This window comes from Crocodylus siamensis, chromosome 5 (genome assembly GCF_052110815.1).
Source record: "Crocodylus siamensis isolate JL-2025a chromosome 5, ASM5211081v1, whole genome shotgun sequence".
NCBI lineage: Eukaryota > Metazoa > Chordata > Crocodylia > Crocodylidae > Crocodylus > Crocodylus siamensis.
In genome coordinates this window covers 201,707,298-201,723,039 of record NC_143399.1, presented here as the reverse complement: position 1 = coordinate 201,723,039, position 15,742 = coordinate 201,707,298, and the positions used below count along the sequence as shown (strand labels likewise).

Here is a 15,742-nt window from a genome sequence, read left to right as displayed (position 1 = left end):
GGGCCTGACGAGGTGGACGCGGGGGTCCGTCACACCGGAGGAACCGAGCTGGTTAGCAAGGGCCACGGCTGAGCAGGAGAGGAAGAAGGACGTGGCGGTAGAAGAGGCTGGCTGGTCATGGGGCTGGGTCCGGCACGGCACGGTGATCAGCACGGTGCAGATCCTGTGCAAAGAGAGAGCGAGAGGGGAAGAGGCAAGGGGGCAGGAGAGCAAGGGACGGGGAGCGAACAGCAGAGAGAAGGGGCAGAGAGGACTGGAGCCACCTCGAGGAGCGTCCCCACCCGCCCACGCTGCAATTCCCAAAACTGCCTTTTTCTTCCTGAGACACGCGGGGAACCCGGTGAAGAGCGGACTTTGAGCAGGACCCTCCTCCGCTGCGTGCCTCAGTTTCCCCAGCTGCACCCTGGGGACAAGACCAAAGCGACACCCCCCCTTGCAGGCTCTGGGCACTGTGCTCCCTGGCGCAACACGTTTCTTAGGCGGAGGATGAAGGCAGGGCCCACCAAGAGGGTGCACGGATCTCGCTGGCCAGTGCCGTCGGTAAGCACCCGGCTGGAGCCTGCGTCTCGTCCCCAGCGGGGATGGCGCTGCCGCCTTACAAAGGGGCCCTTTGTGCCTCCGCTGCCTGGGAGCCGCGCTCAGCTGCGTCTGGAGTTGCACAGCTATTCACACCGCTCCTTCCTCCGCAGCGGCCCGCACCCCTGGGCGCTCCAGTCGCCGTCCCACGCTACTTTAGTTGCACGCTGTTCAACTACACCCCGCCAGAGGCTCTCACCTCCATGCACGGGCAGCCCCTCGCCCTGCCTGGGGCACCTGCTGTGCTGCACCCAGCGGCAAAGCAGAGCACGAGCAAACTCACGGCACGCGGCAGCACCTGGGGCCATAGGCGGCTGCATTTGAGATTCACCCAGGGCCAAGAGACGCTGCTCGCCGGCTCCACGTCGCCAGCTGAGAGTCAGGCCTAACCTGCCCCACCACTTCTCGGGTGTGGGAGGCTCCCCCGAGGACAGACCAGAACCGGCAGCATCGTGGAGAGGTAGGGAGACGAAGACTTGCAGCCGGAGGAGTCTGAGGACAGGCTCTGCCTGGGGCTGGGAGGTAAGTCCGAGGGTACCGTGGTGCTCACGAGGCCACGAGCCGCTCCGCCCCGGCTGTGTGTCTCTCCGGGGTATTGAACGGGCCTCGTGACCCATGGGCACGTCAAAGAATTTCCCCCGTTCGACATGGGAAGGAAACAGGCTTTTTGAGGGGGTTTCCAGGACAAAAACCCAGAGGAAGCAGCCAACGTCATCGGGGGGGATGTGGACGACCGTGGGTCACCTCCTCGGGTCCAGATCAGTCTCCCACTTCCACGCTGGCTATAACGGCAGCTTCTCTCTCTCGTGCTACTGATGTGGAAGAGACAGTAAGACTCGCCCTGGAAGAGCCCAAAACCCAATGGTTGAGGCTCAGATGGAGGAAATGGAGCCAGGCAGACTGGGGACTTGAACCCAGGTCTCCAGCATCCCTGGGAAGTCTCTAAACACCAGGGCACTGCTCTTGGCTTACCCCTGGCAAGTCCGTCCTGGCTCCAAGAAGGCCCCGTGCCACAGCAGCTGCAAATCAACACGATCTGATGGGGAAAAAAAAATCTTGCAATGCTTCGAGCATCCCTAATTGGAGCTCCTGAGGCTAGCATGACGACCCCCAGACCCTCCGCTCCCATGCAGGGGTCCTGCCGAGCTGGGGCGAGGGTTGGTGGAGCCAGCTGCGGTGTCGGCAGCCTGAGCAATGTCCGTGTGTTCATGGCCCGCTATGGAAAAGCGGTGCAAAGGCCGTCTGTGATAACCCACCCAGTAAAAGATTTCAGTTCCCCGAAGAAACCTAGAGGGGTCAGGAGCTGCTGCTACAGCCATACAGGGAAGGCTGGGTTGGGGCTGTCCCCTGCCTTTAGTGGGGATGCCCATCGGTCCTCTGCTTGCCCCAGCCCTCACGGAGGCGACAGACTCTTTCCACCATCTCCACAGCTCCTTGACGTACGGCCATGGCCGGTTGTAAATTGAGAGGCTGTCAAAGCAGGCACCTGCCTCGTGACAAATTGAGTTTCCACGCTTATCGGCTCAGGTATCTTAATTACTTTCCTTCTGAGCGTGCAGCAAATTACACTGAGCTCGGATGTGTCAGGCTGGACTTTAGTACAGCATCTCGCCTGCAAGAGGGAGGTTTCTTCCCAGGCTCCTGGTGGGGATGTCTGTACGGGATGGCAGGCAAAGTCACCCGGATCCCCAAATGCAATGCACAGGTCCCTGTACACGTGGGAACATCTGCCATGGAAATCACAGAATCACAGACAATGAGGGTTGGGATGGACCTCAGGAGGTCATCTAGTCCAGCCCCCTGCTCCAAGCAGGATCAGCCCCAACTAGCTCAGCCAGGTCTAAAAACCTCCAGGGATGGAGAGTCCACGATCTCTCTGGGTAGCCTGTTCCAGTGCTTTACTACCCTCCTTGTGAGAAAGTTTTTCCTAATATCTAATGCAGGGCTTCTTCTAAATCCAAGTCTGTTAGGCATCCCAGTACCCCCAGCAGCTCAGGAGGTATTTGCTCAGTTATACAGATGGGGAAACTGAGGCACAGAGCCTCAGTGGGCCTGAATCCCAGGCGGTCCAGCCTCATTTCCCTCTGTCTCCTCCTCCCATAGCTTGAAGCTCCGTGGGCCACGTGCCCAGTCTAGCAAGCACGCCAGGGGTTTCGGTGCCATCAATTAAGGATGTGCTGAGAGGGAAAATCGTGAAGTGCCGTTTTCTGGGGACAGAAACTGCATCTTGCAAACCGGCAGGGGAAATCTCTGCACGGGGCAGGAGGTCCTCACACCGCAGGGGCGTTTCCATTGATGCACATCCAGAGTGACTTCAATGGAGGAACCAAGCTAGGTTGAGTCTTGCTGAGCATCCCGTGCTCTCGCAGGCAGCCCAGCCTGCACGGGGTTGGCAGATGTTAGAGACAGAAAGGAAACCCAGAAATCAGGGGTGCTCAACCCCTGGCCCGTGGGCTAGATCTGGGTCCTGGTGTCACATCATCCATAGGTCCATAAGGAGCAACATGGGCTGTGGCCTTGCACACTGGACTGAGCACACAAGGCAGGATGGAGGCCTGAACCTAGGGGGGACAGACGGAGATGGCATGGGGCCTGTCACAAGGGTCTGATCCGGCCCGTGGAGTGAAAAGGTTGAGCACCCCCCGCCAGAAATCACACCCCGCTTTAACACGTCCCTGTAACACGTCCGCGCCGGCTCACGGTCACAGTCTAGCCCCTGATGCACTAGGAGGGATCGGGCAGCACTGGAGCAAAGGGAAGCTTTGGAGTCCATCGAATCGGTCTTAGTTGGGCTGTTGGTGCAAGCAGCAAATCAAGACAACGAAGGCCCCCGAGAGAGACGCAGAGACAGAGCCGGCCAGGGCCCACCACGAACGGGGCAGATACAACCTTGCTGGAGACTATGCAGAGAAATAAAGAGGCTTCCAGCACCCTCCCGCTCCATTAGACAGCCCAGCCCTGGACAGGAGAGTCCGCTCACACCTGCAGCCATCCGAGCACGATTACGGGTGCCTTTATCCCGAAGCCAACTCGGCGCCAGCCCAGCACCGCAGCCCCGAGCTGGGAGAGCCCCACGAGAGCGGACAAGGACAAAATCTTGTTTTCTGGGCGGCCCATATACCCGAGGACTTCGGAAAGCTGCTTATCAGCTCAGTCCAGGAGCCCCTTGTCTGATCTACGCCAGGTTATAGCATCCGGCTCGGCTCTGAGTCAGACTTGCCGGCTTGGAGGCTGATAGGATGCGCCCTGCGACTGGGGAGAGAGCGAGCTTGTGGCAGAAACTCAGCTGCAGCCTTAATTATGGAGCAATCGCTACCGCCCCTAACAACTCTCCTTCATTCGTGCTCTGGTGCCTCCCACCGCCCCGCGTCTTTCCTGAGCCGACTCCTCCTTGCCTACTAGCTCTGTTTCCCCAGCCGCCCTTCGCTGGAGCCGGGTGTATTTGCCAGGCGGCTGATTGGGCGATTCCTGCATTCAAAGTCCGTTTCTCTAAGATCTCCTTTGTTCTTTGGAGGCCAGATCACAATGCAAATCTGTGCAATTGCTCTTCGGCACCAGACCCAGTACACGAGCCAGCCAGGAAAGGCTCTGTGTGAGCCACCTTTCGCAGCAGACAGTGCCCAGCTTGAATCCCATGATCATTTAACCCCTTGTGCAGAGGTAGGCATCAGGCAAGGGGCATTTTTCCAGCCCAGGCCTAACAAAGTATGTCTAAGATAGGACTAGGAGGCACCTACTTGGCCGCAGAGTCCAGTCCCTAGGTGTCACAAGCAAGTACGTTGCTAATCCCTTTCATTAGCTGACCAGGTAATTTGTCTTCCCATCATCACAGGAAGTTGTTTCAGAGCCTCACTGCTCTGCTGATGAGAAACCGTCTCGTGTCCAGCCCTAATTTATTCATTGCCTGGTTATGTCCGTATGTTTTTGCACCAACTTTGACCCTTCTCCACCCCTTCTGGAACTACCTCGCTCAGTACATCTGGGGGTCACGCGGCTGACTCTCAGCCCCCCACACTCACATCTTTCTTCTCCTCTGTCTTTTCCAGCTGGTGAGGCCTTTGCTTATAACAGAAATTCTTGCTCTCGCTCTTGGTCTCGCTCTTGCTCTCCAAGTGCATGACCTGGCCTTTTGTGCTATTTCTATTTTATCCCGTTTCTAACAATCCAGGCTTCAAAATCATCCAGTTCTTCCGGGATGATATTCCCTGACAGTGCCTCCTGACTGCGCCACACCAGAAAATTTCTTCAGCTCACCGCTACTTTTTTTGTGCTGAGATCATTAATGGACATATTCAGCAACATTGGTACCACCACCAATTCTTTATCATAGCAGAATAATAGATAATGAGGGCTGGAAGGGACCTCGGGAGGTCACCCAGCAGATGTCTGGCCCAGAAGGAAGTGAAAGCACCATGCATGATGCCGCGGCTGGACACATCTAGTCCAACCCCCTGCCCTAGGCAGGACCAGCCGCAACTCCATCATCCCAGCCAAGGCTTTGTCTAACCAGGCGCTTAAAAACCTCCAAGGATGGAGAGTCCACCACCTCTCTGGGTAACCTGCACCAGTGTTTTACTACCCTCCTGGCGAGCAAGTTTTTCCTAATATCCAATCTCAACTTCCCTTGCTGCAACTTGAGCCCGTTGCTCCTTGTCCTGCCACCTGCCCCCACTGAGACCAGTCCAGCCCCATCCTCTTTGCAGCCCCCCTGCAGGGAGGTGAAGGCTGCTATTCAATCCCCCTCAGTTTTCTCTTCTCCAGACTCAATAGGCCCAGATCCCTCAGCCTCTCCCCAAAAGCTGTGTGTCCCAGCCCCACAACCATTTTCCAATCTTTATTTTGTATTCAGCCATCGTCCCGCCATCAGGCCCCGACTTGATTGAGGCTTGACCGCTGAAGCCACAAAGCCTGTATTTAGACCGCATCCTGGGGACCGCATCCCGCAGACAGACACTGTCCACCCCAGCTAGTCATCGAGCAGTGGACTGGAGGGCATCCCTCTCTGCCAGTGGCCTGGCTGCCCCGAGCCTGCACCGGTGAGGGCACACAAGCAAAGACAGGCCACGGTGGGTAGAGAGTGGCCGGTCTCGTGGTTGTCTTGCATCGTAGACAAGACAATGCAAGACATTGCAAGCCTATGGCATGAGCTCCAGGCTGGGAGGCAGGGACTCTCCCACATCCGGCACAAGCCAACCTGCCCCCAGGCACTACTGCAGGAAGGAGGATGACAAGGACGTGCTCCCTGTGCTGCATGCAGGAGGAGGTCTGGCAGGGAGACGGGGACTGCATCGCCTTGCTGCTTTCGTCTCGGGGTCACGAGGGCGCTGGATCCCAGCCCCTTTACTGCACAGGACTTTAGAGAGAAGTGATTTATTGGCGGAGGCTGGAAGGCTTGCTATGCAGCCAGCCATGCCAAGACCTCTCCTGTGCTGAGAAAGGAGCACACCATGGTCTGGCTTATTGAATACCCTGGCTGGGGGAGCTGGCAATCCTGCAGCACTGAAGTCAAAGGGTATTTTCCCCTTGACTTCAGTGGGAACAGGATCAGGCCCGTGGTACATTGTACTCCCCGCTCCAGACACGAGTTTGAATGCTCAGGTTGGTCCTGCGCTGGGCATAAGGGGTGGAAGATGAGCAGGATGGTCTGGTGCTTGGTTTTATGCCCTTGCTTTGCCACAAGCTTCTGCACAAGTGACTTGGTCCTTGTGTGCCTTAGCTTCCCCATCTATGAAATGGGCATAAGAGCGCAGCCCCCCCTCCCCCCCACCTCCCATGGGGTGGTGTGAACCAGGAAAAGGGATCAGACTGTGGTGATGAGGGCCATGACTTGCTGTAGAGGGATGCTTAAGAGCCAGCTACCTGCAGGGAGAAAGGAAACTCAATCCAGCAAGCGGGGGCCTGACGGGAGTCGAGGGACCTGGGTTGAGCTACTAAACCAATGCAAGGGCTTTGCAGGGAGCATTCACCTCCCTGCCCCTTGCAGTCCCCTTCCCCAGCGGTGCCTACAGCTGGCTTAGGACCCAGCACCGTTGTCGTGCCACACTGCTGCCAGCTGGCCCGGCACGGTGCCCCGAAAGCACTAGCTGTGGCCTGGCATTCACAGTGCCTTAGAGAGGCTAAGAGCTTGCACACCAGCGCGGGGGGGGCTCAGGGTAGGCGAGAGGACCTGACTCTGCCCAGCCCCCCATGCCCAAACCGCATATGGAGCCTGTGGGCTATTCCCTCGTGCCAGCACCGCCTGGCCCAGCCCCTCTGGGATGCTCCCTGGAGCACACAGTTTCCATCACCTCGCATCCTCACCTGCCCAGGAGGGGACGGCAGCACCACGGAGGCAGAAGAGGGCAACGCGGGGCCCTGTCCTGACCCTGGTGCTGCTCACAACGGCACGCAGGGTGCACCAAACCAAACTCCACCCTGGGGGAAAGCTCAAGAGGAGCCTGGCCCCAGAGCTGGGAAGGGACATCACGAGGCAGCTTCATAGGTGCATCGCTCTCCGATTTTGGCAAAGGGCCTGCCCAGTCCCCAGCAGCCAAGGGGAGACTGGCTGAAAGCACCAGCCGGGGCCTAGAAGTGAGACGGTCCCCGCATGGGCTCAGGGGGTCTTTTCCGCATAAAACTCCCGACAGGAGCCTGATTCTCCGGCACGGAGCAAAGCACATCCCACTTCAGCCCGGGCAAGTCAGCAGTGCCACGAGCCCCGATCTCGGAGGCAAACACGAGCCATCCCGGAGAAACACGGCCTGATGCAGCTGACCCAGAAGTAGGAGGGAAAAGTCCCGGCGAACCTTCCCGCGCCCAGTCCAATGCCCCCGGCTCCCCGCCCCTCTTCCCTCCCCACCCCTCCACTTGTCCTGAATTAACTTTGGCTCTCTGGCAGCTGGTTTGACAGGCAGCTCCTGAACCAACCCCCCTCTGCAATGCTGAGCTAAAATAAAAATATCTCCAGGCTGCCACACTCCACTTGCAGCTCACCTCACTCCAGGGGGAGAGACGGGGGGCTGGGGGGGTGGGTTGGCAGCCAGCAAGACGAACAGCCGCCAGACAGACGGACGCATGCAGTAGCGGAAGGACAGCTCGCTTCCTTTCATTTCCCTTCCCTTTCCACCCAGCTTCCACGGCCGGGCGCTGGCGGTCCCCGGGGCCCTCGGCTCCCCCCTTCCTTCTCCGACTCCCTAGAGCCGGGGCCGTGCTGTGCTCTGCCAACCGCTTCTCAAGGTCAGTACCAGGGCGATGCACGGAGAGAGGCTAGTCCGTCCGCTCAAGCCCCACACAGGTAGAGGACTTACTGTGCCACTGCCCTCCTGAGTGGGATTTGCACTTCCACGCCGGGGAGGGCGGTGCGTGTGCACACGCGTGTGTCTGGAGGAGACCGGAGCTGCAGCTGCAGCAGTTGGGGCATGAGGCTGTTTGCCATCAAGGGACAGGCCGCTGTGCAGAAGTCCTGGTGGGTAGCCGGGCCCGTGCTAAGGGGAGCGTGGGCTTGCGCCCCTGCAGAGCCCGGGGCCGGTGGGGCGGGAGCCCTGCACTATAGTCGCGTGGCATTGCAGCTGCCGAGGGAGCGCTCGGGGAGCTAAAATTGGAAAGGGCTGCAGCTGAGTGTGCTTCTCCGGCTCTGCCTCTCGCCGCCGTCGGGGCTCCACGTCCCTGCTTTGTGCCACGACCCTCCTGCCCCCCCACCCTGGCAGAGCCTTTCAAGGCGCCCTATAAACACACCCTGATGGAGACGCCTGCCCTGAAGAGCACCTACCTCTTCCCAGACAGGCGCAGTGACACGGGGCAAAGCCGGGGCAATCTGCCACCCAGGAGTCACGTTGCGGGGTGGGAAGGAGCGCGGGCAAGCAAAGCTAGTGGAGGGGGGCTCAGGAGATGGGGGTGTAAGTACCACTGATCTGCTGAGTGGCCTGGGGGAAGTCACACCGCCTTGCCCTGCCTCAGTTTCCCCAGCTGTGTAGTGGGGACAATGGCAGTGAGCCTCGTGTGACACCTCGAGACCCATTGCCAAAGCATTGTGCAAATAGCCAGATGCCACCCTTAACTTACACTTGCTGGGACGCAGTGTGCAGCTGTCTGGACCCAATCCAGTCGTCAGCAAGGGACCTTGATCGCTTGGCTGGCTGCGGGGTGTCTTGGTACATGCCCCCGGCTCTGTCACCACACCCCCAGCACCAGCGCAACGCAGATCACCAGCTACGGGCAAGCTGCTCTCCTCCCCAGGCTCAGGCTCCTAAATCTGCAGGTGATGAGGCCGCTCCCTGTGTCAGGTACTGGGATAAGCTGCCTGATATTTAATGCATTTACTCTCCCAGCACCCTGGTGAGGTGCTATTATCCCCATTTTACCGATGGGGAAGAGAGGCCCAGCGAGGCTGAAGGCCTGGCTACACCATGTCCTGCATGCGGTCGGAGAGGGAGACGCTCGAGCTCAGTCCCCTGGATCATGGCGTGGGGGTGAAAGGGGTCCAAGGACCCCAATTCCTCAGGCTGCTCTCAAAGACACCAGTAACAAGGGCTGCCGCTGGCTCCAGGACCACACGTCTTGACTCGGCAGCAGAGGGAAGCAGGGTGCGCTCGAGTGCACCTCCCCGCGGAGGACACCGGAGATACGGTGGTCACCTGCCCTAAAGACTTGCCCCTCTGGCTGTTACATGCAGCTGGGGGATTTTTTGCCACCTTCCTCAGAGACCCTGGGTGTAGGCTGGGGCTCGCGCCTGGGCTGTGCCAATGCTCCTGCTGGGACTAAAACCCAGAGGTTCTTGGTTGCGGGTCTCGCCCCTCTGCTTAGGGTCAGCCCGATCACCACATTTGGGGTCGAAAAGCCACCTTCACCCATACCCTACAGTCAACCCCCAGTCTGCACAGGGTTAACTCGGCACGCCTGGATCGAGAGGGTGGCACCCTGCCCTTCTTTAAACGCCCACCCCATGTACAAGGGCATCGAAAGCCTGGCTCGGTGGGGGCAGCAGGCTCCAGGTCCCAAAGCACAGGTCCCCGGGGAGCTCCCCCACACCTGCCGTGAACAGGCACCCATCTCGGGTCCCCACCTCTCCCCTTCCAGCACAATGGGACTCTGCTGCCTGCCCCCAGAGACGCAGCTTCTGCATGCAGCCCTCACCGCAAGCCGGCAAGGGTCCAGGCCTGCCTGCAGCGCTCTGCACAGGCTCTGGGGTCTCGCCAGGCAGAGGCGTGAACTTGCTACGCTGCTTGGTGTTAGTGCCCGGCCTTGAAATCAGCTCCTGAACGTGCCTGGTAACTAGCAGTGGTTTCTAAATCCTTCTCTCTGCGGGAGGGGATTGAAAAAAAAAACAACCCACATCACCCCCACTGCTGCTCTTCCCCATCGGGGTGAAAAAGGAGCAATCTGCAGGTGCAAGAGAAGCCTGCAGGTTACAAGGTGCCATCGGCTGCCTCTGGTTATAGGCAGAGCCCTACCTGAGACCCCGAGCTGCTCCTGGAGCCCACGTGCCTTCTCCCATCACCACGCAGGAAACGTGGACCCTTGCTGTTCCCAGGCCCGCCATACGCATCCCTCTCCTGATACCTACCTGACAGCAGTGGAGCCGGGCGCCAATGTAATGCACAGGCTCCCAGCGGGCAAACTGCCCCGCACCAGACCCACACCCATTACGGATGCCAGCTTGAGCCCTTATCCCCTCCCTTTGCGCCAGGCCTATGGCATCCGAACACTGGCCTTACAACAGACCGGAGTTTCCCATCCCCTACATCAAGACCGCAGCAATTAAAACCAAGTTGCAGACCAGAGCGACTCTGCAGCGTAGGCATGAGCAGCAGCCCCCGGGGCAAAGAATAGGAGGTTGTTGTGTATTTCCATCACGTTCCAGGAGAGGGAAGTGGTGCACACATCTATCGCAGCTCATTCCCCTTATGATTTTTTTTTCTTTCAAAGTTGAAGCACCGGGGAGAGAAATGCTGGCTCTATCTCCCCGCTTGCATCAGGTTTCCCCTGCATTCACCGACGCGGCAGGACCGTAAATGATCCTGGTCGCTTCCAATTGTTGTGACCTACAAAAACCCAGGTCACACCAGCTGCCCTAGCCACTGGATTGCTCCAATGCTAAGTAGCTACAAAAAAACTTCTAGCAAGGTCCAAGGTAGGCGAAAGTCCTGCTCACCTCCCTCTGTGCTTGAGCACCAAACATAATGCTAGAGAGCAAGAAAGGGTATTTTTTTGCATAAACTTCCCCAAAGTGCCTGCTGAGGGACCTGCAGTTCCCCCTATTTTAATTCAGAGTTTTAAAGCTTTGCACCAGCTGGATATCCCAGGCCGGATCCTGCCCTGTTTACCCCCTTCCCTTCACTGACGGCATTGGAGGACCACCCCATGGAGGCAGGGTGTCAAAGTCAGGGAGACTAAACTGCCTTTTCTTTCCTCTTCTCCCCTACCCCAGATCTGGATCTGCCTAGAGCTGGCTGTTGGGGTGGAAAGCGGCCAGCATGGGGATTAAAGCAGCTCTGCCGAGTTACGAGCTGGGGTTTTACGCTCTAGCCCTGACCTGTGCCCTCGTGTACAGCAGCAGTGACATCTTCGAAGCATCCAGAGGTAACCGTCTTCAGCAAACCTCACCAGAAAAATGCTGGGGGGAGGATGGGCATGTGAGAGAGAGCCAGTGCTTAGGGGATGGGGGTCCTCAGGTGCCCGTCCCAGCCCTCCTGAGCTCAGAAGGAACCGATGGCCACCCAGTTGCAATGCTCCTTTACTTTTTGGTTTTCCCTTATGCTTAAGGAAGCAATATAAGAGCTGGGAGTGGCCTTGTGAATCAGCCACATCTGAGCAAGGTGAATAGAAAATGCCCCCCAGTTGTGCTGGAAGGGCCGTCCAGAAGCCATCTACGCCAGCCCCCTGCCTGAGGCAGAAGCATCCCTCTCCAAACCTTTCCTTTCTGCAATGGTGCATCTTGTGCAATCACAGGCAAAGCGGTAGACAAATGGCTGGCCGGAGTCTCTCGGGGCCTGATTGCAGTAAGGAGGTAGGAGGCAACACCTGCATTTAGCATAGCAGCCTCAAAACCAGAGTCGAAGCCACAGCCCCGAGTTAGACACGCGGGCTGCATAGAGAGAGCATACGGGAGGGGTCTAGGACGTGCCTACGGGGGAACCAGGGGGCTTAGTAGGGTGGACCTACAAACACCCCGCAGGCTGCATACGAGCAGGAGCAGAAAACACCAAACCCAGGATGCACCCGAAATCCCCAGCTTGAATGCCTGGGTCAGGGCCACAAGGGACCTCCCCAGGTAGAAAGCCCAGGGGATGGCAGACCTGGGTCCTAGCTGTGTGATGCAGCCTGCGGGGCTCATAGAGGAGCTGGGGATGCAGGGGCAGGGTCCTGGAGCTGTTAGCGGATGCATGCCAGCAGCCGGGGGTGGGCAACAGCTGTGCCAACCCCTGTCCCTGGTTGCACGGCCACATCCAGGGCTGGATCCTAGACTCCCGGCCCAGCCTGGGGGCAGGGGGAGTTTGCCACCTCTGGGCCATACAGTTGTTTGGGGTCTGGGGTAATGCTGAGGGTGCTCAGCTGGGCTCCGCTCTCTGCTCCCAAGGCTGCGTGCACTTTTCATACGATAACTATGCATACGTGTCCAAGCCGGACACCCCAGGAGCAGCTCTGGGCATGTTCAGGGTCGCTGCGAGGCAGGTCCAGGGTCACCTTAGGACATGGCGTGGAACAGGAGCTAAGAGGTGGCGAGGCATGTCTGGGAGGGTTTAGACACGGATGGTCCTGCCTTGAGCAGGGGGTTGGATTAGATGCAACCTCCTGGGGTCCCTTCCACCCTCATTTTCTATGACTCTAACTTGAAGCAATTGCATTGGTTTTGCTGAGAGCACACGTATAACCCACAGCCCCTGTCACTTGGTCCTAAGGGGGGGCTTTGGCATCCCCATGGCTCCCCCCAGCCTAACGCCCATTCTTTTGCAGATAACATGAACAGAAAGGCCTTTCGGGAGGCCATAAAGCCGGGATGGCATTACTTTGGCAGGAAAATGGTAAGCAGTGCAAGAGCGGGCATTGCTCATGCTTTAATTGCTTAATGGAGCACTGTCTAGCTAAAAACCAAGCCCCGGCTTTGCTGCTGCTGGTTTCTGCTTGCCTGGTTCATGCAAATCTTCCCCTATTGCCCGTGCAATTAATTCACTGCTTAATTAGTAATAAGGCAACGATCCCACGGGTCGCACGGTATGTGTGCACAGCGCTCTACAGGCGTCTGTGGAGCATGGTGACCGCAGTCGATCCCTTTGTGGCTGACGTGTAGATTTGAGATCCATGGGTAGTCGGAAGGAGATGAACGCCGCAGACCCAGTCCTAGGAGGTGCCAAGCTCCCGCGGCCCCTACCGAAATCAGTGGGCATTGAAGCCCTCCAGCGCCTCATAGGAGCATGGCCTGAGAAGGACATTTTGGGAGCTGAAGGCTTGGATGGACGTGGGCTAATTATACTGGAAGCCATCCCGGGCAGCGTAGACGCAGCAATCGTATTCCCCTGGCGTGTCCTTGCTGACATGGTTTTGCTCTGACAGGACACAGCTGACTTCGAATGGGCCATGTGGTTCTCCTCCTTCAGGAACTTCATCATCTTTGCCCTTTCAGGGCACGTCCTGTTTGCCAAGGTCTGCTCCATGATAGTGCCACAGGTGAGCCAGGGCCACTGCCCAGACGGTCAGACCCAGCGTGGGGGTGGATCCCCCTTCTCTCTGCTCTAGCGTGATCGAACACCCACGTCCTTGGCATCAACGCAGGGCCGACTGCTCTTTCTCCCATAATTCTTGGGCTCCCAGGAGTTGTCTAAAAGGTTATGAATGCTGTTTCTGACCTGCAAGGTTAAGAAGCAAAAGTTCATCTGAGCCACTGAGAATCCATGGGCACGGGCATACGGTAGGAACTAAATACCTGGGCATTTTGATATACCCAGTCTATGCACTGGCACCTCAAGTGCCCTTCCAGCACCATCGCCTGATAAGCTCTTTCTGCAGCCAGGCTATTGTTTGTGCAATGCCCGGCACATTCAGTCTCTTCTCTCCATCCACCGATAGGCACCGACACCATAAAAGGCAGGAAATGATAACAGTAGCTGCAAAGCCACCAAGACCTGAGTGCTGCGGGTAGGAGAGGTACAGAGAGATGCTTTAGTCTTCAATTTAGAGGCACGGTTATTTGGGGGGGTCTTTTTTAATCATGCCATATGGGCTGGTTTCTCTTCACCTTCTATTTGATCAGGACAAACACACTCAGCAGGATTGTTGCCCATTGGCACGTCTACACAAGACCGCTAGCAGCGAGTGGCACAAAGTGTGATGCAACACTACTGCGCAGTAGTACCGAGCTACTGCGCAGTCAGCATCACCTAAACGCTGTTCAGCAACACTACTGTGCATTAACTCTGGTTACTACACACTCATTTAGTACTTGTGTATACTTTAGTATACACAAGTACTAAACGACTGCACGGTAAGAACTGCGCAGTCAGCGTCTCGTGTAGATGCAGCCATGGTGAACTTGGGCTCTTGGGGGAGGGAAAGAGCATAAATACTCTAGGTACAGGGCAGGATTACTATAATCTGGGGAGTGAGGAAGGTGCACTGGAGAAAAAGACCGACCACATGCCCAGAAGACCGTAGACAAATCACTGGGTCTTCCCATCAGTAAGATGATAGTGACGGCACTGTCCTATCTGATAGGTGTGTTGTGAGGATGAATATAGTGAGCACTGCAAAGGGGAGAACTTTTGTACAGTGATGTCCTAAGCTAAATGCACCCTGGCTGACATCTTATCATCACTGTTCAAGTCCATGGGAGCTTTGCTGTTGACTTCGCTAGGACCGAGATTCCCCCGACACCTCTAGGAGTCAGTCCAGGTGTTGCTGAAGGATGCTGGGTGTGACGGTGGTGCAGCCTGGTGTGAAACACCTTCTCTTTGCTCACAGCACAGGTCTGTGGTCTACATGCTGTATGGGATGCTGGCCGTGCTGGGCACCATGGGCACCTCCTACCTGATGATCATCCTTACCCACTGCCTGGTGCTCTACAGTGTCTCGCTGGCTAAGCAGAAGTGGCTGTGCTTCGCGGCTGGGCTCTGCAGCCTGGCCTCCTTCAAGCTGGAGCCTTTCAGCATGTGGCAGGTAGGTGGGGTGGTGGCAGGTGGTTTCATTTCCAGCTCTTCTCTATTCCCACTGGGTTTGCAGCCCGGCCACACACCGCTTAACTGGGCCTGGCTGCTTTGCTGGGCCAAGCTAAAACCTTTGAGGAGGAGCGAGCCAGAAATCAAAGCAGCAATGGGCTCAGCACAGGGGAGGTGGAAGTCAGGACTCCTGGGTTCGTTTCCTGGCCTTGGGACGGACCCAGCCCATGTCAGCTTCAACATGGAGGCACTAATCGTTTCAATTAGCAAAGCAATTAGATACAAGCAGTCTTAAACCCACGGATGGTCCCAATGCTGGCTTAATGCCAGAGTACTGGACTGGGACTCAGGAGATCAGGGTTTTATGCCCATCTCTGCCCCTAGTTTGCTGGTGACCTTGGTCAGTTTGCCTCACTATGCCTCAGTTTTTCTATCTGTAAAATGCAGATGCTAATCTTTGTAAAGCCCTTTGGGATCGATGAATGAAAAATACTGAACAAGGACGAGGTATTACCGTATTTATCCCCCAAATAAGATGCGTGCTGGAAAGAAGGAATAAAGAAAAAAATATTATTTTCACAGAATTGTTCAGAATAAGTTTCCTCATTTAAGACATACCCCAATTTTCAATCATTAAATTTCGGGAAGAAAGCGTGTGTGGTATATGAATGAATAAGCTATTATTATTCCTTTAGTAACATGCTGAATCAAAGCCAGCGGTACTTTTCTGTGTTACAGGAGTACGGTAAGGCTTAGGACCAAAACTTTGCCTATCCACAGACAAGTGTGGCTTGATTTTTTCACAGGGTTAAGGCATCTGGGCACCCAACGCCCACTGATTTCCCGTGCTAGGAATACAAGGCAGTAAGAGAAGAGTTCATTGAATCTGGCACCTAAATACCTTAGAGGATCTGAGCTTGGGCCCACAACTCCTAAAGATGTAAACCAGAGGACTGGGTGATGAAAAGCCAGTCATACTCTGCGGCACTTTTGCATCTGTGAGAAGCGCTTGCCCGGTGTCCTTAGCCCCATCCCAGTTC

General features: G+C 56.8%; 1 protein-coding gene across 1 annotated transcript in view; it reads left to right on the top strand.

The window, feature by feature from the left end:
* Positions 1 to 7,529: 7,529 nt before the first annotated feature.
* HHATL (hedgehog acyltransferase like) overlaps positions 7,530 to 15,742 on the top strand; it is a 28,860-nt gene continuing 20,647 nt past the window's right edge. The window contains exons 1-5 of the mRNA XM_090047877.1: positions 7,530 to 7,791; positions 10,982 to 11,133; positions 12,508 to 12,575; positions 13,105 to 13,218; positions 14,509 to 14,703. Coding sequence (XP_089904003.1) covers positions 11,028 to 11,133; positions 12,508 to 12,575; positions 13,105 to 13,218; positions 14,509 to 14,703 — 483 coding nt within the window. The 5' untranslated portion in view covers positions 7,530 to 7,791; positions 10,982 to 11,027. The remainder of the gene's footprint in view (positions 7,792 to 10,981; positions 11,134 to 12,507; positions 12,576 to 13,104; positions 13,219 to 14,508; positions 14,704 to 15,742) is intronic.